Source organism: Acanthopagrus latus, chromosome 16 (genome assembly GCF_904848185.1).
Source record: "Acanthopagrus latus isolate v.2019 chromosome 16, fAcaLat1.1, whole genome shotgun sequence".
NCBI classification, from domain to species: Eukaryota; Metazoa; Chordata; class Actinopteri; order Spariformes; family Sparidae; genus Acanthopagrus; species Acanthopagrus latus.
This window is the reverse complement of record NC_051054.1, coordinates 660,136-683,144: the sequence shown is the minus strand read 5'-3', so window position 1 is coordinate 683,144 and position 23,009 is coordinate 660,136. Positions and strand designations below refer to the sequence as shown.

The 23,009-nt window shown below is 47.0% G+C and overlaps 1 protein-coding gene across 8 annotated transcripts; it reads left to right on the top strand.

Annotated features, from left to right (window-relative positions):
- The first annotated feature begins 95 nt into the window (after positions 1-95).
- Positions 96-22,689, top strand: heatr5a (HEAT repeat containing 5a). 8 transcript variants are annotated; one of them, XM_037072678.1, is made up of 43 exons: positions 96-279; positions 1,280-1,342; positions 2,956-3,189; positions 3,267-3,478; positions 3,626-3,734; positions 4,942-5,091; positions 5,199-5,370; positions 5,668-5,831; positions 6,091-6,340; positions 6,634-6,789; positions 6,899-7,149; positions 7,237-7,348; positions 7,661-7,813; positions 7,922-8,021; positions 8,400-8,509; positions 8,844-9,013; positions 9,099-9,262; positions 9,864-9,969; positions 10,108-10,298; positions 11,557-11,716; positions 11,831-12,020; positions 12,107-12,276; positions 12,880-12,906; positions 13,729-13,873; positions 14,054-14,236; positions 14,612-14,851; positions 14,932-15,110; positions 15,480-15,548; positions 15,724-15,903; positions 16,036-16,270; positions 16,471-16,575; positions 16,654-16,788; positions 16,874-17,001; positions 17,387-17,534; positions 17,744-17,917; positions 18,006-18,107; positions 18,428-18,526; positions 18,653-18,829; positions 19,007-19,152; positions 19,335-19,442; positions 19,862-19,964; positions 20,126-20,279; positions 20,375-22,689. In XM_037072678.1, the coding sequence occupies exons 3-43, from the start codon at positions 3,061-3,063 to the stop codon at positions 20,532-20,534; spliced, it is 6,216 nt and encodes a 2,071-aa protein (XP_036928573.1). In that variant the 5' UTR covers positions 96-279; positions 1,280-1,342; positions 2,956-3,060; the 3' UTR covers positions 20,535-22,689. The 8 variants fall into 8 exon arrangements, with proteins under 8 accessions (XP_036928573.1, XP_036928575.1, XP_036928576.1 ...); XM_037072680.1 differs by lacking the exon at positions 1,280-1,342 and having other exon boundaries at positions 5,671-5,831; XM_037072681.1 differs by lacking the exon at positions 1,280-1,342 and having other exon boundaries at positions 18,428-18,511.
- Positions 22,690-23,009: the final 320 nt, after the last annotated feature.

Here is a 23,009-nt window from a genome sequence, read left to right as displayed (position 1 = left end):
CGTCCTGGTTAGTTTCACTTCATCCATCAGATTGATTTCAGATTTTTTTTTTTTAAACAAACCTAGATTGTTTTATTTTGAAAAGCGGTTACCGGATGTGCGGTCCTGTATTTTCCGCCATCTTGACGGTGACTTTCAGCGGGTCGGTCCAGTTGCAGCTCAGCCGTCAGAGCGGAACCATAAAGAGCATCTAAATAAACTGAAATAAACTTTGAGCCCGCTTCCTTCTGGACCGACACGCTTCTGTTCGGGTCAACGAGCTTCACGGGACGCCGGCAGGTAAACTGTCTTCGTTTTAAATCCGTTTGTCTCCAAACTTTTGGTCGTTAACTAGCTAACCGGTTAGCCACCCGATGCTAGCAGCAGAGCAGCGGAGCCTGTAGCTGAAGAAGAAGAAGAAGAAGAAGAAGAAGAAGAAGAAGAAGAAGAAGAAGAAGAAGAAGAAGCTGTGTTTACATGCGAGCTGTTAGCACACAGGACAAGGTTGTTATGGTGTTCTGGGTCATTTAAAGTGGGACTGTGTGGTTCTGGAGGAGGAATTGAAGCATTAAAATATTAACTATAATAATCCATGTTTTTATTTATTGATACTATATCTGGATCACTGGTGACGGATGTGTTGAGAGAGCTTAAAGTCATCTGTAAAATCAAGAAAACTTCCATCATGATATGATATTATATTGATTCTGTGGACAACGATACGATATACGGATATGATATTGGTGATATCACAAAGTCTGTGATCGATTTGAGATGATATCATATGTTCATTTAACACAATCAGAAACATCTATATAATATATTGATAACTTTATTAGTAGGTCATCATAGCAGCAAAAACAAAATGCAGTTAACATGATCTGACATCACTTCAGGCGTATCTTAACAAATTGACGATATGAATCGATGTTTTCAATTTGCAGCGATGTTATTTGATCGTTGATGATTGATACGATATATTGATTCAGTTTGATGTAGCAACTATTGCTTCTTGTAATCATTAAGCAAACGACCATTTGTTTAATAAATCAAGTCTGTAAAGTGTCTTTACATGTGTCATTTAAAGATTTTCAGTTTTCATGGAGATAAAACCTGAGACATTAAAGGAGCTGGAACATAAAACTTTTCCATGTTTTTGCCCGTTAACGACTAACGACTGTATAAATGTTACTCTGGTTTATTACTGTGCGTCTGCAGCGTTCAGGTTCAGGTTGTGATTGGAGGAGATGCTGAATCTCAGGTATTGAACGTGACAGTCTGATGTTTGTTTCTTCCTCAGATCTCGGCTGATGTGTCGGACTCGCTGTAACTTGTTATTTATAGCTGCAGACTTCAGCTTCAGGTGAAAATGGATCACATGATCAGTAATTGTTGTGAGGCAGAATTCTCATCCAGTGTCGTCTGACATCCTTCACATCAGTAACGATAGTCTACACGTCCACCTCCTGATGCATCTTATAACTGAGAAGCTTTAACACCTCTAATATATATAATATATACTGTTATCATGGTGTGAGATGCTGACAGATATTGATCTCTGTTTTGTGTTTCCTGCGTTTAAAGGCTCATTACAGCAACATGACTTCATGCTCTGATACCCGTCTGAGTCTTTATGTCCACATTACTGATGATTATCGATCAGAAATTCATAGTGTTCATGTTCATAGTTTGACAAAGCACCACAATACTGTCACAATATCAATATTGTGGTATTTGTTGAAAAATATTATATTTGATTTGTGACGATCTTTTAAAGAGATTTAAAAATGTCGATGGAACACTGATTTTATTTAGAGGCTGTAATGGATGTGAGGGAAGATGATGTGATCTGTTTCGTAACCATGGCGACAAAGAAACTCCAGCTTATTAAACTTGTTTTGTTTTTCTAAAGGGATCATTTTGAGGTTTGTGTTTTTAAAATGATTCCCTTCTGTGGTGGTGTGTGACAGTGTTGTCTTATTACAAACAGGTTTTTACTGAACGTCTTTAACACACTCGTGAAGATGTTCCTCCTTCATTGAACCTCGCAGCTCTCTGCAGTGAAGAGTGTTTCTGCGGGACAGAAGGTTATTTTTAGTCTTTGTGAACTCTGAGTCTGAGTTGTGCTGTTGAATAATTGATGAGCCGCTCTCTCTCTCTGTTATTCCTCCGGTGTGTGACGGCAGGCTGAGCTGCCAGCGTCTCTTCTGTCCCGTCCTGTTCCGGTCTGATCCGCTCTGTTAGCCCTCAATGGGACACCAACACTGAGCGGTTCTGTTTTAAAGGCTGGACGTGTCTCGGTGCAGCTCGCAGCAGCTCCAACAGGTTGTTTTGTGTTGGGTTTTTTCCCACAGAACATGAATGCAGCAGCTGAGGTGGATGTCACAGACGCCTGGTTTTCATCCGGCCTCTTAAACAATCTGTCTGATGTCTCTGGACGTCTCAGGACCCGGGCGTCCTGAAGGAGCTGCTAGAAGCTGTTTGTAGAAGGACGGGCACTTTAAAAATCATGGTAGCTGATTGGACGAATCATGTGTCATCTATCACAGGCTAAGTTCAACCAGATCAAGAATAGACAAGCGAGGCCAGATGGTAAAAAGAAAATTGTTCAGTGTTCTGAACTCTACAGTTCTGATAGAAGTGATGCTACAGCAGCTAAGCTAACCTCTGGAGGGGCCACCATGTTTATCCTCTTGCTGCTTGTCACAGATAAACCCCGCCCACAGCTGCCAGGTGGGCCTCAGAGGATTCTGATTGGCTCTAACTTCAGTCTGTCAGGATGAAAGCCTAACTGTTCCTATGCGTCTTTTTCACCTTCACCCTCACAAGCAGCTTTAACTTTGTTAGCAGACAGCTCTGTTCAGTATGTGGCTGTTAACAAGGCATTATGGGAAATGTAGGATCCTGTGTCTCCCATTAGCCCATGTTTTCTCTCCATTTATTCCTCCTTTCACTCCCTCGCTGTGTGTCTGACAGGATTTAGAAGAATGGCAAAGCAGCACAGAAGATTTGAGTTGAACTGAGAGGAGCAGGAGGAGCAGGAGGAGCAGGAGGAGGAGCAGGAGGAGGAGCAGCAGGTTCATGATGGAGCGCGCTCACACCCTCCTGCTGAACGAGGAGGCGTGCAGTGAGCTGAGTGAACATCAGAGGGCGGAGTTTGTCTTTGAATGGCTGAACCACCTGAAGAAGCTGCTTCCTGCCACCGACAGGGTGAGAACTGTGTGAGGTCCCGAGTCTGAAGAATCCACCTGAACATGTTCTGATCTTTAACCTCTCTGTCCCTCCAGGCCGACATCAAACAGAACCAGCGGCGTCTGAGCGACCAGCTGTCAGGTGTTCTGGTTGGCTCCCCGGGCCCACCGACCCGCTGGCTGCTGGCCCACTGCTTGGCCCTGCTCTATCGCCTGGGAGACACCGTCCCTTCCAGCCTATTGGTGGACAGGTGCAATGACATCATCCGCAGCAAAGACGACTCCCCGTCAGGCCTCCCGACCCGCCTGTGAGTCTGAGGCTGCGTTCAGGGCACGCGGGAAAGATGGGAAAAAATACTTCCCAGATTAGACTTATAAACGTTTAACCTACCAGCAAGTTTAAGGCCGTTTAGTGGAGTTTGAAATGATAAACATTATCTGTCTGTGTGTTTCAGGGCAGCCGTTGCGTGTCTCGGCGCTCTGTTCGAGCAGCTCGGTCGGATGCTCGTCGGCTGTTTCAAAGAGACGCTCGCCAACCTGCTGAAGGCCATGAAGAGCGCCGAGGTTTGTCTGCTGCAACGTTTTCGCACTGAGCGAAAACACTGAGTGTCTGTGACGACGCTGAAAAAGACAGCCAGTAGACTGTTGACGCCCAGCTGACGTCCTGACAGGGTTCAGAAGCAAAGTTCTCGCAGTTTGATTTTTAACGTCTTTCAGCTTCAGCCTCAGACGTCTGAAGAACTTCTTGTAGTTCAAAATCCCCTTTTTATGATGCCGAATTTTACCTCATGAGGCAAAAACTACAGAGAGGATTCAAACCCAGCGGCGTTGACCAGGAGAGCTTTATTACACTCCATATTTGGTCGTCCAGATGTTATTATTTATATATATATATAGATATAGATATAGATATAGATATAGATATAGATATATAGATATAGATATAGATATATATAGATAGATATAGATATAGATATATATAGATATAGATATAGATAGATATAGATATAGATATATATAGATATAGATATAGATATATATAGATATATAGATATAGATATAGATATAGATATATAGATATAGATATAGATATAGATATATATAGATATATTGATTTGACAGAAAAATAGAAGAAGAAGAATCTTTAGTTGTAAACACACCCGAAATTTGTCCTCTGCATTGAACCCACCACTAGCTGCACATTCTAAGTATACACATACACACAAGCTAGGAACGGTGGGCTGCTATGTCAGCACCCAGGGAGCACACATGGGGGGGTTCAGAGCCTTGCTCAAGGGCACCTCGGTAGTAATGTACCATACTCTGGTCTGTAGCTGGACTTGAACCGGCCACCCTCCAGTCCCGAAGCCAAGTCTCTACTGACTGAGCTTCTGCCGCCCCAACGTAGCACTGAGGTGTTAACATTAGCTTACTTGATGAAGGTTTGATGACCAAAGACATCATGTTGAACTTTAATTTTGAACCCTGTTAGAAAAGACGTTGGAAAAAACTTGGACATTTTGGAGATGATTTTGCTTAGATTTGTGTCACATTAGTTGTCAGTTATTAAAATGGAACCACACATTTATTTAGATACACAAATTTTCTCCACAGAGACCTGAAACAGGAAAACACACAAGCTTCAAGCTAGTTTTACTTTTATTTCATTGTATTTCCTGGTCAGTTACCTTCAAGTTCATAGATATGACCAATAAATCCATAAAAATCAGTGCTCAATGTTTTCCTCCTCTTCCTCCTCTTCGTCTCTCAGTCTCAGGGCCGATATGAGATCATGTTGAGCCTGGAGAAGATCCTCAGAGGTTTGGGTGTCAGCGCTGTGCAGTGTCACCGTGATGTCTATAAGGCGGCGAGAACGTGTCTGACGGACCGATCGATGGCGGTCCGCTGTGCCGCCGCCAAGGTAACCACAACCAGATCATCTTCAGCCTCAGTGAAAAGTTTCATCCCCGATCAGACGAGTTCGAGTTCAGACTTGAGTGTTTTAACGTTTCTGTTTGGACCCGTCAGTGTTTGCTGGAGCTGCAGAGGGAGGCGGCGTTCCTGTGGAGCAGCGAGTTGGAGAACGTGGCCACGCTGTGCTTCAGAGCCTTTGAAGGGTCCAACTACACCGTCAGGGTGTCGGTCTCCAAACTGCTGGGAACTCTGCTGGCTGCTGCTGTGGAGCCCAGACAGAACACCGGTACGACCCTGAGAGAGGAGAGCAGGGGTTACAACACCACGAGTTCATATTCTGTTATCCTCTGCAGCTCTAAAGAGGGACTGACTCTCTGTGTTTAGCCTAGTTTAGCTCAAAGAATGGAAACAAAAGGAAACCTTTTAACTCCCAGTGAACATTTACTCAGTGAAAATGACGTCAACTCTTTGACCAACATTTTCTCTGACATTCCGAATTGTTGTTCAACTTGAGAGGACTGAGAGTAAAACTAGAAGCACTCAGTCACCTGCTGCTTTTCCTCCTCTTTCTCTCTTTTCCCAGCAGCCCCCAGACAGAGTGGGCGTGGTCGGAGCTCCCTGGAGGAGGTGATGGATTTGTTGTCTGGGGGCTTCCTGCGGGGCGGGGCTGGTTTCCTCCGAGCCAGCGGGGACATGCTGAAGGGGACGAGCTCGGTCAGCAAGGACGTCCGAATCGGCGTCACACAGGTAGTTCACTGTGGAAACTGTCGGATTTGAAGAGCTTGACTCAGAATAATGACTCCTCCTCCTCCTCCTCCTCCTCCTCCTCTTCCTCCTCCTCTCCTCCTCTTCCTCCTCCTCTTCCTCCTCTTCTTTCCTTTTCCTCCTCCTCTTCCTCCTCTTCCTCCTCCTCCTCCTCCTCCTCTTCCTCCTCCTCCTCCTCCTCTTCTTTCCTTTTCCTCCTCCTCTTCCTCCTCTTCCTCCTCCTCCTCCTCCTCCTCCTCAGGCCTGTGTGGTCTTGGTCTCCACCCTGGGCAGCTCCTGGTTGGAGGCCAACCTCCCGGCCTTCCTGTCCCTGCTGATGGAGTTGGCATCCCACGGCAGGGCCACGCAGACGCCGGGCGACGCCGCAGTGACCCGCCGCTGCGTCTCTTTCATTTTGAGGAGCACCCTGGGGTCTCTGCTGGGGGAGAAGGCTCAGACCAACGCCGCCAAACAGCTGTGCCTCGTCGTGTCTGCACAGAAACGAGCCATCGGTGAGCAGAGAGGACAGAAAGACATCACAGTCACTTTTATTTTCATTACTACTTTTGATAATTAAGTGCATTTAACCTCAAATCCAGATGTGTTGGGTGTTTGTGATAAACTGACAGTGTTGTAAAAAGTATCCAACAAACTCGAGAAAATGTCTCAAAGGATCTGATGATAAATGTATCAAAACTATCAGTAGAGTAACTGATCCATGTATTTACTGTAAGTATAAACTGTGAGTCAGCTGTGTGTGTGTGTGTGTGTGTGTGTGTGTGTGTGTGTGTGTGTGTGTGTGTAGATGCAGCTCTGACTGATGGGAACGTAGAGACCAGAGTTTCGTCTGCAGACGTATCAGCCTCTCAGCACGTGTTGGTCTGCTGCCTGCTGGAACTGGGAGCGCTGGTACGGGGACTGGGCTCCACCGCCGCCCCCCTCCTCACCGACAGCAGCACAGGTCTGACACACACACACACACACACACACACACACGTATCTGGATCAATAAGAGCCGATCAGCAGACTGACATGATAACTCTGTGTACTGTGTGTTTCGGTTCGTTCAGCCCTCCTTGACACAGTCGTCTCCGTCCTCCTCCACCCGGTCGCCTCGGCCCGACTGGCTGCTGCCTGGTGCCTTCGCTGTGTGGCCATGGCGATGCCGTCCCAAGGTTCCTTGCTGCTGGACCGCTGTGTGGAGCGGCTGGTGGCGCTGAAGTCTTCTCCTGAAGCCGTGGCCGGGTACGGAGCCGCCGTCGCCGCCCTGGTGGCTTCAGTGCAGCACTGCCCCCTGGGAATACCACACACCAAAGGCATGGTGGGTAGCAGACCATGGCACGTGTGACATCACCACGTAGCAGTACGTGTCTACAGTATGTGTGAGTTTATCTACCTGTGTGTGCAGGTGGTGCTGAGTCTGGCTGAAGACCTGCTGCGTTCAGCCTCTCAGAACAGTCGCATCTCTCTGCAGAGGACTCAGGCCGGCTGGCTGCTCGTCTCCTCGCTCATCACTTTAGGTACAACATGAGAACTCTGTCGACCTGACTGTCGTGAGACTGAAACAATCGCAGACGAGCAGCAGCCATGTCTGTTCCAACTGATCCAACACCACAATATCACCAGACTCCCTTAACAAATGTGTCAGTTTAGTGAGTTGTTGAGTTGGAGACACTTTATAAACTCTGTGAAACTCTGTCTCTGACTCATTCTGCATTATTTGGACCTTCTTGTAAATTCAGCAAATGTTCTACATGAACTTCTTTCTGTCTTTGAGTGGAAACATGGAGTTTGTTTGTGCCACTGATGTTTATTTGCATGTGTGTGTCCAGGCCCAGCTGTAGTGGAGCACCACCTGTCCCGCCTCCTCCTCCTGTGGCGGTGTGTGTTTCCTGCTTCACTCAGGGAGCAGGAGATGGAGCTGCGGCGAGGGGACTACTTTACGTGGCAGGTTACTCTGGAGGGACGAGCCGGGGCGCTCTGCGGTCGGTCCACACATCACTCTCCCTTACTGAGTCTCAGTTCAGTCAGTCTGTCACCTGTCAATCACTTCGTTTGTTAAATAAATTAAAAATGTCTTTGCGTCTGAACAGCGATGAAGAACCTCCTGCTGCACTGCAGGGAGCTCGTCACGGATGACATCATCAGCCGCCTGCTCACGCCATTGGCCTGCGCCGTGGCACTGCTCACCAAGTCAGTACTTTTTACCTCGTGCAGAACACATGAACACACACACCTGAGATTATCTACACACGGTCCTGCTGCCACAAACACCTGAGCAGGAAATCATCCCAACAACTCCATCATGAACCTTTTTAAACTTGAGACTAAAGATTTGTGAGTTTCTGAGGAAATTAACTGTTTTGTTTATAATCATAATCTACGTCAAGTGAATGTTAATATTAACATCTGGTTAGAGCCTCAAGGTGTGACACACCGGTGGGTTGACAATAAAAAATATACTGTATTTCATGTAGAATATAAGATAACACATTAAAATCCAGTATTTTGTGATCCATCACTTCCTACTTGAGTGCGTCAGTTGGAACCTCGTGTTCTGTATGTGTGCAGGTTGCCGGCTCTGGTCCGATCCTACAGCAGCTCAGTTCGTAGCTTTTCAGTCGTGTACAGACTGAGAGTCTACGAGCTGCTCGCTCTGCTGCCGCCACACAACTACCAAGGTAACAACACGCCTCCTTCACTCCGTCCTTCCTCCCTTCCTGCGTCTTTCCAGTCTCTGTTTCTCTTTAAATGTTAAACAGTTAGTTGTTACTTTCCTTTAAAGAAGACTGACAACATGTTATTGATGCTAAATGTGAAACTTGGACATCAGCAGGTTTTTTGGATATATATAAATACACGTGCACGAGTCCTGAATGTGCCTTTCTTTCTGTCTCCTTCCTTTAGTGTCAGTAACTTCAATAATAATGACATTAATTAATGATAATAATTGATCATGATGTTTCCTTCAGAACAATCAGCTGAACTAAAGTCTCCTGTCTGCTCGTCCTGTAGAGAGTTTTGGTTTGGTGATGAACCAGCTGGTGACGGATCTTTCGGGCCAGGACAACCTGAACCACCCGTGTTCGGAGCTCACCCTGCTGCCGCCTCTCTGTCACCATGACGACCTGCAGCTGGTCGGCGCCGCGCTCCACGACACCGACCACAGATACATCGAGGAACAGGTGAGACTGCTGGAGGTGATCCTGATGATGTCACACGCAGTACACCACAGAGCATCGTGATGGAGGAGGGTGTGTTTGTTTTCAGCTCCACGGCAGCAGTGTGGGTGGAGGCTCTCTGGACAACGACGCCTTCAGTCTGTGTGAGCGGAGAGATGAAGCTCCCGCTCCTCTTCCTCCTCCTGTCGCTCTCACCGCCGCTGCCGTCTGCCTCTTCGGGTCGCTCTACCCTCACGTCATCTCGGCTCAGAGGTAACTCAGCTGCTGTCAGCTGGACGGTGACGTCTTCACAGGTCCAAAAATGTTTTCCTAAATCAGAAAAGGATCATTAATGTGTCCCCAGAACCGACCCGACCCATCTATGAGTCTTTCATGTATCAAGTTCAGGATGCTGTTTTCCTTTTACTCATAGTTTCATCATACCTATTAATGAACCACTTCCTCAGTATATAAAGTAAGACAGACAGAGAAGGCTGGAGAAGGTAAAGATGAATAAAGGAAGGACAGGAGGAGTGAAAAAGAGAAAACAAAAGGGGCGGAGAGAGAGAAAGAAAGCAGTTAGATGTAAGGAGATGTCAGCCATCTTGTCCTCGGCGCCCAGCGGTGACGCAGGTAATCCGTCCTACCTCCAGGGTTTCTGTTAGTCCTCTCACTGATTCACACAGGGCGGCTAATTCATTGGTTATTATAGCCTGCTGTCATGATGATGGATGAATCTGAATTGGCTTATTGATCCTCGAATGGGAACTCGTAAGCCCCCTGATCCCGGGTTCAGGTGGACCTGTGAACACCTCTACAGCAGGTGAATCTGTTTCTAAACCTGACTAACGTCTTCTCTCTGTGTGTTTGTCAGAGTGAAGATCTTGGAGCAGTTTGTAGAAACTGTGAACCAGCTGAAGGGTCAACGGCAGCAGAGCGTCCAGACACACGTCTGTGCTGCCCTCTGCAGTCTGCTCAAGGTACTACACCTGCCCGCTTAAAGACCCAGTGTGTGTTTGTTGACGTCCACTTGGGGGCAGCAGAGCTCCACAACGAGCTGGAAAACATAAACCTCTGACATATTATCAGCTTATAAAGTTTCATCCTCTCTTCCTCAGCACCAGGGTGGTATTCGGGGCTCTCTGGGTCCGGAGGAGGTGCGTTCCCCGGCGTTGTCCCTCCTGATGGGGGCGCTGGAGAGCAGCAGTCCTCTGCTGCGCTGTCTGGCTGCAGAAGGTCTGGCCCGGCTGGTTCAGGTGGTCGGTGATCCGGGCTTCACCGTCTCCGTCTCTCTGCTCTGCTTCGACAGGTAGGAGGATGTTAACACTGAAGATATTTGGGAGCACTTGCTTACAGATTCACGTCACACATCGATGGAAAGATGTTTATTTATGAAATTCAGACGCTTTACCAACCCAACATGTGTCTATTTGACGTCCTGGGAATGAGACTCAACAATCAGCTGTCTTTGTGGTGCGTTCAGGAACAGCTGGGACAAATCCTACTGATTCTACCTTTAACTTTAATAGTCTTTGAATTCTATTAATATGACGTGAGCTTCAGTTAGCTTTGAGCACAAATGTCCTTCAGAGGGAGACTTTTTACTCTGATACTCTGAGTCCATGTCAGAGCCTGAACTCTGTTACTGTGCTGGAGGAAACAAGCTGGATCAGAACTTCTGCTTTTACACGAGTCTGTTTTAGTATCTGAACTCGTGGACTTTTGAAGCTCTGGCAGTAACATCAGAATCAAAATCAGATGATGATCCAGAAATATTCCTCACGAAACAGTCAGACACATTACAAAGCAGAAATAGTCCAGAGAAGCTTTAAATAACAGCGAGTGGAAGAATCTAAATATAACTGTGTGTGTGTAGAACGTTAGTTGTTAAAACATCTTGTGTTGTATTCACTGTCAGTTTGTGGAGGTACTTTTACATTTAGACAGTTTCTTTAGATTCCTGCTCTGTCTGGAGGTTCATCTCCTGTCTCGACTGAAGGATGCTGTCGGTCTTGTTTCTGATATTCCTCGTTGCCGGTTTCCTTTGTGTGGTTCTTCATGTCTTTGTCGCATGTGAAGCATTCTGACTGGTGTCTGTCTTGGCTACACAAACACACCTCCTGTTCTCGTCTCTTATTAAAACTGCTACACATACAGAAAGAAACACTCCTATGTCAGAATCTGAGTAATACGACGTGTATGAGGCCATAAAATCTTAATCCTAATCTTAATGTTCCATCGCCTGCTGTAACACAACAGACGTGCACAAAGAAGCTGAAACTCACCTGGAAGAACATGGATGCTTTTCATCCTCTTTAGGACGTGGGGATAGTCGTGACCTTCTGCCTCTTGTGGTCAAAATGAGAATTACAAAAACAAACACTAAGAAAAATGAGCCTCACAAAGAAAAATAGATTTAGTGATTAAGGAATGTGGAACGATTTTACTTGAAAAACTTTCCCCCAGCAGATCAGAAGTTATGAACGCAGGAGAGAAAGTAGTTCAGGTCAGATTTAGAGAAGAGATTCTTCCTGCTGCTGCTGACAGTTTTGATCCCGACTGTTCAGGATGAAGACGGCTCGGGACGCAGCCTCTCGCAGTGGCTACGCTCTGGCTCTGGGGGCGCTGTACCGCTACACCGGAGGAATCAGCTCACCTCAACACCTGTCCACCTGTCTGGGAGTCCTTTTCACCCTGAGCCAGGACAGCACCTCACCTGAGGTTCAGGTACAAACACACACACACACACGATAGTCTGTCTACCTGAGCTGAACCTGACTTTGTTTTGAGGATGTCACCTGAGCCTTTCTGTTTCTGAACTGTCCCCCCGTGTGTCCACAGACCTGGTCTCTCCACAGTCTGTCTCTGGTGGTCGACCTGTCCGGAGGGTTGTACCGCGCTCACGCCGAGCCGTCCTTCACTCTGGTGCTCCGCCTGCTGCTGTCGGCTCCACCCACCCACCCCGAGGTGCACCACAGCCTGGGACGCTGCCTGCACGGCCTCATCACCTGCCTGGGCCCTGACCTGCAAGGTGTGTGTGTGTGTGTGTGTGTGTGTGTGTGTGTGTGTGTGTGTGTGTGTGTGTGTGTGTGTTACTGATGTGTGTGTTTTCATCAGGTGAGGGTGCAGCGGTGTCCGCTCTGCGCTCCAGCTGTCTGGTTGGATGTTCGGTGATGCAGGCCGGTCCGGACTGTCTGGTTCAGGCCCGATCCATTTCCTGTCTGCAGCAGCTCCACATGTTCTCACCGCCACACGTCAACCTGGCCAGCCTCGTTCCTGCACTCTGTGTGAGTACGCCCGACTACAATCTTTTGTCCAGATTGTGGACATTTGATCGTAAAGAAAGACGAGTGCTGAGCAGTTGGAGTTCGCGCTCGTTTCAGCCTCGTGCTCATAACACAACAGTTGTCAAGTCGGAGCCTAAAGCTGCAGCGATTAATCGACCATTAAATGAACCGGATGAAAACAGGCCTCAGATTGTTGTTTACATGATCCTGTTTAAATGGATCTGAAATATCAGGAGACTTCAGGAGACTTTGGTTTTCTGTCTAATCCTGTCGCACACGTTTGATCACGTCATCAAATCAAGTGACGTACGAGGGAAAAACGGGAGAACATCGCTTACATGATGCTGTTCAAAACGATCCAAACTAAAAACCAGAATAGCTAAAAGCGACTGATCGAGAAAGTGATCATTAGTAGCAAAAAAGCTTCCTCGATAGTTTTTATCTCCATGTGTCGCAGTCTTCATGAGTCTTCTGTCTTCTTCATTTAAATACTGATTTGGAGGCGTTAAAGCATCTGTGTAATAAAGACGGTTCATTATCCTGACGGTGTCTGATGTGCAGTGAGGCCGGTGTGTGTTTTTGACCCTGTGTTGTGTCTTGCAGGAGATCTTGTTGGATTATTCCCTGTTGGTAGGTTTTCTGTCTGTCTGAGGCCTGAAGCTGCTGTTTGTCACACTTTGTTTTCAGCTTCTTTTACTGTTTTTAACACAGTTTTCTGTCACTGAAATACTTTTTAATGCATCATAACAATCTGAGGATTATCGAACAGTTTTCCGTTGAGCTTTTTAACATTTTCTTGCTGTTTGTTTTTTACGTTATTAACTCACTGTTGTTGCTTAATGTTTGAACGTTGAAGCTAACTCTGTAACACCAGCTGTTCAACAACCTTCCTCACAGTGTTGCTTTAACGTCCTGCTGCCTGTTTTTATCACCTGCAGTAAAACTACTCAGTGTTTCCTCACAAATCAGTCGACTGATATATTAAAATTTAATGACTGCAACATTTCAGAACTTGTTACACGATATTTTTTTAAAAGATGGAATAAATAGGTATTCAAAAGTTAATCAGAGGATTAATTGATGGGAATCATTTCTGTTAGTTGCGAAATAACAATCTTCTAATTTCACCTGAAACAATTAGTGAAATTGCTTAAGATATTTCTAGAAATGTGCAAAAATATCAAATATTTCTTCATCCAGTTTCTTAGCTGTGAGAATATATAACAATAGATTTGAAGATATCACCTGTAATTTTAATCATTTGTCACTATTTTATGACATTATAGAACTTCAGTCAGTAATTAATTGATTAAAACATACTGAATTGTAAACCCTGTTCAGTGTCTGAGTGTGGAGGAAACAGTGTGTAGCTGCATGCCTCCTGATAAACCTCGAGTCTGTTGGTCCCACCCGTATTGATCGTGTGTGTGTGTGTGTGTGTGTGTGTTTCAGGCCAACCTGTGCAGCTCCTACCTGAGCCTGCGTCGGGCCGTGGTGGCGTGTCTGCGGCAGCTCGTGCAGCGTGAAGCTCTGGAGGTTTCTGAACACGCCGTGACGCTGGTGAAAGAGCTGCCGAGACGAGACAACACACAGCTGGGTGAGACGGAGACACTGCTGCTCATAGTTAGCTCATTGATTATGTTATTATCAAGAAATCATAAAAGCTTAGATTTAAATACATTAATGGCTTCAGAATGACACAAACTCCAAAATAACAGACACATTCTGCTAAAAATGTTAGTTAATACTAGATTTTACCGTTTATTTCCTGTTGCAGACGTCACCATTAAGGAGGTGGGTCTGGAAGGAGCCCTGTTCACTCTGCTGGACCGGGAGTCAGATCCAGGTCTGAGGAGGGACATCCAGGAGACTCTGGTCCACATGATGGCGTCCAGCGCCACCAGCGGGAAGCTGGGACACTGGCTCAAACTCTGCAAGGACGTCCTGTCTGCAACCACCGGTGGGTCGAGTCGGCAGAGCTTTTGTTTGATCGTGTTTCTAGAGCTTCAGCGTGAGTCCATGAAAATTAGAAATCTTCAGCAGGATGTCGTCCCGTGCTCAGAGGCTCTCAGGAAGTTAAATCTCATCTCACTCGTTTGTGTTCTGATTGTGATGCTGTTGTTGGTACCAAACCTCAGATCAAGTCCGGGTAAAACGCAAAAATAAATCTTGACCAGCGTCTGTTTGGTGAAAACTGCATGTCGAGGTCTTCATTAGCTGAAGTGTTAACAGATGGTTTCATGTTCGTGATGATGTCAGTTATGAGGCTTATAATCTTTAAATCTCAGTTAAATCCTGTGGACATGAATGAACTCTCTTGCGGACTCTCCTTCAGACTCTCTGGCTCCAGTTGAGGCGAGTCAGGAGGACGAGGAGGCGGACCCCGCCAGAGACGACGACTCCTCTGCTTTCAGAGCTCGGTCAGAATCCAGCGGCCCGTTCACGGCCCTGCGCTGGGCCACACGCCGCTTTGCTATGGAGTGTGTGTGTCGCATCATCGCTCAGTGTGGCACTTCAGACCCGGCCCACTTCGACATGGTTCTGGCTCAGGAGCGACGCCTACATGAGTCCACAGGTAAGACCCCCGACCTGCAGCGGCCGCCTTCACCTTGTGTCTGTGGACGCTGCTGACCCGTCTCGCCTCGCTCTCCACAGACTTCCTGGTCCTCCACCTTGGTGACCTGGTCCGCATGGCGTTCATGGCGGCGACAGACCACAGCGACCAGCTGCGGCTGGCAGGTCTCCAGACGCTGCTGGTGATCATCAGACGCTTCTCAGCCATCCCAGAACCGGAGTTCCCGGGTCATGTGATCCTGGAGCAGTACCAGGCAAACGTAAGGAATGCTCACTGAGTTAGTCAGATGTAAAAAGTACTCAGTAGTTGTACTCGAGTAAAAATAACGATATGGTGTTAAAATATTACTTTGGTGACAGTGAAAGTCACTCGTATGAAGAGTACTCCAGTAAAAATCTCAAACTATCTGATATTAAATGTACTCAAGTATGAAAAGTACCAGAAACAGTAACTGTTAAATAGATTTACGTGTGTGTGTGTGTGTGTGTGTGTGTGTGTGTGGGTGTATGTGTGTGTGTGTGTGTGTGTGTGTGTGTGTGTGTGTGTGTGTGTGTGTGTGTGTGTGTGTGTGTGTGTGTGTGTGTGTGTGTGTGTGTGTGTGTGTGTGTGTGTGTGTGTGTGTGTGTAGGTCGGAGCTGCTCTCAGACCAGCTTTCACTGCTGATGCTTCTCCTGACATCACGGCTAAGGCCTGCCAGGTGATCAATCACTCATCAATAATCAACTTTTACTGTTAGAATCCAGCTCGTCTCAGGTAAACGTTCACCTGCGGCTGCTGACTCAGTCTGTTGTCCTGGTAACCAAACAGCATCTGAACAGCTGCTGAAGGTGAATTTGAAGTATTGAGATGTAAATGTCCGAACACGTCTCCAGGTGTGCAGTGCCTGGATTGCCAGCGGTGTGGTCAGCGACCTGCGAGACCTGCGGCGCGTCCATCAGCTTCTGGCCTCCTCATTGGCTAAAGTCCAGGCTGGGAGGGACACGTCCAGCCAGCTGTACAACGAGGCCACTGCTACCATGGAAACACTGGCCGTCCTGAAGGCCTGGGCTGAGGTGTTTACTGTTTGATGTCTTCATTCAGTTAATCTCTGTTGCCATGGAGATTGTGTTTTCATTTATTTCAAAAGTTCTAACACGATATCTTCAGAGATGTTTAAGAAATAACTGATTCTTCTTCTTCTTCAGGTTTACATTGTCGCCGTTCAGAGGAGCAGACAGAAGGAGAGCCCCGGCAGCATGGCCGACACGTCACTCTCCTCTCCAGCCAATGACAGCTCAGGCTCTGAGTCAGGAGGGGCGGGCCTTCTGAAGTTGGTCCAATCAGATCTGTCGACGCTGAGCCGGCTTTGGTTGGCGGCGCTGCAGGACTACGCCCTGCTGACCCTCCCACAGGAGTACGCATCACAGCTACCTACAACAGGTAGGAGACGAGGAGGGAGGAGACGAGGAGGGAGGAGGCGTTCTGTCATTTGTTCAGATCTTGTAAAATGTTTGATTTGTGTTGGGGTCAGCTTTTTGATGGCAGTGTTTTAGTAAAATTAAGATTAAAATGTAATCATGACTGAATTAAAGAGATTCAACAACAGAAACCATTTTTGTTTTGTTCTGTTTCTCCTCCAGGAGGTTCTTTCTACACAGCAGAGACCTTGAACCAGGCCAGAGCTCATTACTCCTCCTCCTGGGCTCCTATCCTCCACGCCACCTCCCTCTGGCTCCACAGCACCGGTCAGTGCTCCTCCTCCTCCTCCTCACTGTTCTGTATTTGATCTACACATGTGGTTCATGTGTGGTTTGGTTTTACAGGTTTTGTGATGGCAGACGACACACCTGCCAGCCTGTCCAGACCGGCCACGCCCACCTCCATGGGACACACTGGCTCCGTGGGCGGAGCCAAGAGTCCCGAGGATATCAGCTCCGACAGACTGCATCTCATACTGGGTAGGAAACTGGTTTTAGTACAAATCGACCAGACTGGGAAACGTGTGTTTATTTCAGTATTGTGCTGGTCGTGTGTTCCTGTCAGGGATCAGCATCGAGTTTCTGTGTTCTCCGCACTCCGAGGATCAGATGGAGAACATCACTTCCTGTCTGCGAGCTCTGCAGGCGCTGCTGGACGTCGCCTGGCCCCGAGCCAAGATCGGAAATGACCAGGTGAGACACACCTGAACCAGAATCCTGCCATTAATTCAGACGAAAATCAAGGCATGAACCAAGGTCTGATTCCAGGCTAGAATAGAAACTAGACCCAGGACAGAATTCAAGACCAGAATCTGAATCCAGGCAAAAATCAATCAGAACCAGATTCCAGGCTAGAGTTCCAACTAAGGCCAAATTAATAGAGAGATGAGACGACAAATCCAGACTACAGTCTGGGCTATAATTCAGAATAGAGACCAGCACAGGTTAGAATCCAGGCATGAAGTAACATTCAGACCTTAAAGACCAGAAATTTGACTTGGATTCAGAGTTGACCAGAATCAGGACATGGTCCGACAGTCGGTCCCGGAGATGTCTCACCCTGTCTGTCCGTCTGCAGGCGCTGAGTGTGGAGCTGCTGAGCGTCCTCCACAGGCTGATGGTGACCAGAGAGTCGGTGCCGGTCCAGCTCGCCGTGTTGGATTTACTGAGACAGATTGTGACGGCGGCTCAGGAGCACGTCAGGGAGAAACGCCACAGTGCCGAGGGTGAGCGCTGTACCGACTCTGTGAGACTGGACGGGTGCCCATGAGGACCAACACTCAGATGTGGTTGTTGTTGAGTCACTGGCAGGTTTATCCAGAGCTTTCAATCAGATTTTAAGCTCTTCATCAGTCAGGCTGTGTAAACTCCACTCCAACACCTCCTGTCCTCTGTCCTCCATGTGTCCCATGTTTCAAACTTTATTGTTCCACAGTGGATGACGGTGCGGCAGAGAAGGAGACGCTGCCAGAGTTCGGTGAGGGTCGGGACACCGGCGGTTTGATTCCTGGGCGCTCGCTCGTGTTCGGAGCGCTGGAGCTCTGCCTCTGTGTTCTGGTCCGGAAACTCCCACAGCTCAGCCCCAAACTGGCCGGAACCAGTCCAACTGGTACGAAGAGGAGAAGTCAAGTTATTATAACATAATAATATACATTAGATCAATGAGCTAAACTGTGTGTGTGTGTGTGTGTGTTCAGGTCCTGGAGGATCAGTCTGGAGTCTGACGGACAGCGACTGTCAGCTGGTGTCGTCGGCTGTGTTCGTCCTCTCTGAGCTGCCGTCCGTCTGCTCACCTGAAGGTCAGAGCACAAACCTTCATATGCTAATGTTCGTGTTAGCATGTTAGCAATAACATTAGCATTAGCATTTTTATGTCTTTGACTGTCTTGTTGTCTGTCCTCATTGATGGAATGTAAGTACATTCACCGAAATACCGTATTTTAGAAATGTTTCCATGTATTTGTACTTGAGTATTTCCTTTTTCTGCTACTTTATACTTCCACTTCATTACATTTATCTGATTACATTAGTTACAAATTACATGCTATAGTTACTTTTACTTCTACTTTTGATTTTAAATCAGTTGACTGTATTTTTTCCCCTCTGTGTTGTCCTGCAGGCAGCGTCTCCATCCTCCCCACGGTCCTCTACCTGCTGCTGGGAGTCCTCCGAGAGCTGGTCCACCTGCCCAGCACACACACAGGTGACACACACACAGGTGACACACACACACACACACGTTAAAGTTAGGATGCTTGAGGTTTCACTCATGGTTTATTTGAAAATAATGAGGAATGTGTTTTTGAGCCGGAGCCATTGTCACTATATGTGTTTTTTTTCCCAGGTGCCCCGGCAGCTGGCTTAGCAGGTGGCGCTGGTCTGAGTTCGGTGGTCCAGGCGGTTCTTCAGGCCCTGAAGTCAGTCGTGACGTCTCCGATGAGTCGACAGGAGAAGAGCCGAGGAGCCTGGAACCTGCTGCTGAGATCCGCTCTGAACACTCTGCTGGGCCTCTGGGACGCCGGTACCACACCTTAATCATCGCTAACGCACAACAATCAATTAGCTGAGACAAAATATTGTGTGGAGTGAAAGTATGAAATCACGAAGGTGTTCATAACATCCACGCAGAAATACAGATCAGCTGCAGTAAGATAGAAATGTGTTTACATGGCATCCTCTGACTGATGGTGTGTTTCAGCAGACGGTGCTGTGGACCGGGTCAGCCTGCTCACAGTGCTCACTGTCTTCCTGCTGTCTGCCGGTCCGGACGTCTGCGCTGTCGAGCCGCTGCACACGCTCTGTCTGCAGCGCTTCACCGCCAGCATGGACGCCAAAGATCCGCAGGTCAGTACCACTGAGAGGAAAATCCAGACAGGAAGAGAAAATCTAAATGATTTATTAACTGAGAAACAGAAAGTGTCTGTGAGCGTCAGTCCGACTCCAACAGCCTCAGACGTCAGAGACACTTCCGCAGATACGTGTGATAGTTTGATCACTTCCTCATTAATAATAAACTTTCTCTGCAGGTTGTGAGTCGCTGTTATCAGCTGTTGACGTCGGTGTTTCAGGCTCCGCCCAGCGTGGCCGTCCCGTACATCCAAGCACTCGGACCGCCGCTGGTTCGCTTCCTGCAGGTACTGAAGAGTCTGAGTGTTTGTCCATGTTTCAGTTTTTCACCCAGATGGAATTAGATATTAGATAGATTAAAATACCTTTAATGTGTCTTTGACTCCCCAGGAGGAATCACAGGACCAGAACATCTAAAGATTATATATCTTACACGTGGTATCTGACTTAATGCAGTAGTAGTTGTTAAACAGCGTTGAGTGTTTGTCAGGTCGTTATCATGATTTGGTCTCGAAGAAAGTCGCATCTTTTTCTCGAAGTTTCGAAAGAAACAAGAAATGAAAATGTAATCCTGATAAGATCCAAATATTTTATCTTGAAGAGAGTCTCGATGCGTCCTCGTCTGTCTGTGCAGCTGCCGTTTGATCAGACAGATGATCGTATTGATCAGATGATTGGTTATCAATCTGATGTGTGTGTTCCTCAGACGGTGGAGAGGAGTCGACCTCAGAGTCAGGAGGAGCTGACGGGAGTCCTGGAGGGAGTCCGAGCCCTGGAGGCCGTGGTCCAGGCTGCAGACGAGACGCAGCGTGAGAACGCACGCACACACACGCACGCATGCACACACACACACACACACACACACACACAACCGGTGTGGCAGCTGGTCACAGACATTCGAAGATGGACACAATAACACTCAGATGAAACACTTTCAGCAGCAGCCCCTCTCTGCTCTCTGACCCTTCAGGTCCTCAGCTGGTCGCCGTCTTGTTGCCCCTCCTCATCTCTTTCCTTTTGGATGAAAACGCCCTTGGCTCCGCCCCCGCCATGTCCCGCTCTCTCCATGAGGCGGCGCTCAAAGACCTGATGCGTCTCGGCCCGCAGCACTCCGCCATCTTCAGGTAACACGTGACACAGTTAGCATTTACAAATCAGATAAAGTAAAAATATAAAACATGTGTAACTCAGTTTTATTATTTGTCTTTGCGTCCATCAGGTCCCTCATCGCATCGTCTCCTCACCTGAAGTCTCGCCTGGAAGCCGCCGTCAAAGGAAACCAGGAGAGTCTGAACGCCAAAGCTAGCAGTGCTAATGCCGCCGCCCGCAGCGCGGCCAAGTCCTCTCCCAGCATCAGACTCAAAACCAACTTCCTGTGAAAGACGCAACGCCACACGTTAGCGTCACTGACGTGCTGCGTTCACTGTCCTCTGAGACAAATGGTACAGAATCTGAGCACGCTGTCGTGTTGGAAGGATGACATCATTTTATGTCATCATCCAACATGGTAGTGTGTTTCTCTGAGAGGACGCTCGAGCGATCTCTGCATGTCACTGAATCACATGAGTTATTGATCGTTTGATTATTGAAGGATCAGTTCTGCTGATTTATATCTTCACCCTTCAGTTTTAGATTTGCCTCTGTACAGGAAGTCACTGCTGTCAGTTCATCTCTATCAAAATAAGAGGAGGAGTCTTTGACTTCTGGAATATGAGATAGCAATATGAGAATTTTAAAGGAGCATTATGTAGTTTTGGGGGGGAGAAGATCTTGAAATAAACGACACAGTTTATACTGTTTTACTGTGTTTGTATGTGGCGGACCCTGCCACCTCTCTGGCTTCAAACAGTGTTCTGGGACCTTATTTTCCTCAGAACAGCTGGTTTATTCACTGATGGGGAAAAGTTTGTATTATTACCTCATTGATATTGTAAATATTACATAGTGCTCCTTTAATCATCATCAGTGTCAGCTGCTCATAATTACGTCTCATGTTTGAGTGTCCTTGAACGCATCGCAGAAGAGACTTGTTTTACCACCTGTGATAAAAGTCCATGTGACAGATTTGTAAAGGGGGCAGCACATCACAGCTGCTAACTGCAGCTGCTGTTAGCTAGTTAGCTCGGTTAGCGGTCTGGACTGGCAGCTCAGAGCACCACAGGAGTGTGAGGCTGCATCCAAACGTCCGGACTTCATCACACTTGCTGACTTTGCGAGTCTTGGGGGCTGTGGACTTTCAGAGTACACTTGGGTGCAGACTTCCCGGGACATACTGATTTAATTACCCACAATTCATTGTGATGCAGGCGTGAGGTTGTTGAGCTTGTTATGAATGTGTAATACAGTTACTTTACTTGAACTGTGTGGGCCAGAAATAATATCCAACCTCATCATGATACAGAAACATGTAGACGTGAAGGTTGTAGAGGGAAGAAGACTGATGTCATTTCTGTCTTTAGGGCTTCTGTCCGCTGTATATTTACCTCGTGGTCTCACACACTCGCAGACTTGACGTGATGACAGTGAACACGTCACGGTACGTACGACTGAAGCCAGCCAGAGCTCAGACCAGCAGTCTGAGGTTTGGGGGTTTGGACGCAGCTTCTGTGTTTACATCACTAGCACGAGAGCTTCTGACCGGACAGGTCAGGGCTAGCCAGTTAGCATGCATCATTTTTAAATGTTTTCAACTGAAAATCTTACATATTGCACCTTCAAGATGATCAATCAATCTATTGAATAGCTTGACACAATTCAAACAGGATCAAAACATTATTTTTCTCACCTGTATTAAGGTGTTGTGACATCATCTCTATAATCATGTCCAACATGTAGCAGTGTACATAGTCTCATATCACAGTACTGATGTATCGATACGTCACCCAGCCTGATTTAAACAGACTCAAAGTAAAATGTTTGGTTTCATCATCAGATGAGACGCAGAGCAGCAGTTTGATCCGGTCTGTCAGTGGAAGGGAAAACTCAGTCACTTTTATTTAGGATAACTGTGTGTACCTGATGGATTAAATGTAGGAGAACAATCTGAATAAGCTGTGTCACTAACAACAAGCGGAGGTCAGAGGTCACGGCGATGCATCGTCTTCTGACCCCCGAGTGAGAGAAACTGAACGAGCGATGAAGAGGATTTTATTTTTTTAGTAAAATGTCAATTTGTTGTGTTTTAACTTCATCTGACAAATGACACAAACACAACGTGAAGGCTGCGGTGGTTAGTGATGGTACGGTGGCCTGTGAGGGACAAAGTGGTCATCAGCACTTTAGTTTAACAACACTACACATCATGTTTGTCAGAGCGGGAACTTTCTCGTCTAAATGTTAATGTTCATATCTGATCATAATCAAACACTAACGAGTCACCTGCTGCAGTCAGTGTTGACCAGGTGTTGACCAGGTGAGCTGTGTGCTTCCAGCTCCTCTCTGACAGGTGTGTGAGCTCACCTGGCTCGCAACTGTAGGAATGAGTTAACATGTTGTTTTCTAACAGCAGCCAGTGAATAAAAACTTTTCTTCATATTCAGTTTGTACTTGTCTTTATTTGTTGTGGTGATGATGATGATGATGATGATGATGATGATGTTACTGTAATCTTCAGATATAGAAGATAAAGAGACTTTTTAAACTTTACAGGTCAGCAAAAACAGCAAAGAGAGAAAAGGGAAGGCTGAATTTCACAATCGACCCATCAGACAGTAAGAATAACTGCAGTAAGAGTGGAGAACCAGCCATCTTCTCTCTGACCTCTCAGTTGTTTATCTGGGTCATGTGGAGGCTCAGTATCAACCTGAGACTAGTTCAGCTCCAGTTTAAAGTTCTGGTCCAACCAGCAGTTACAG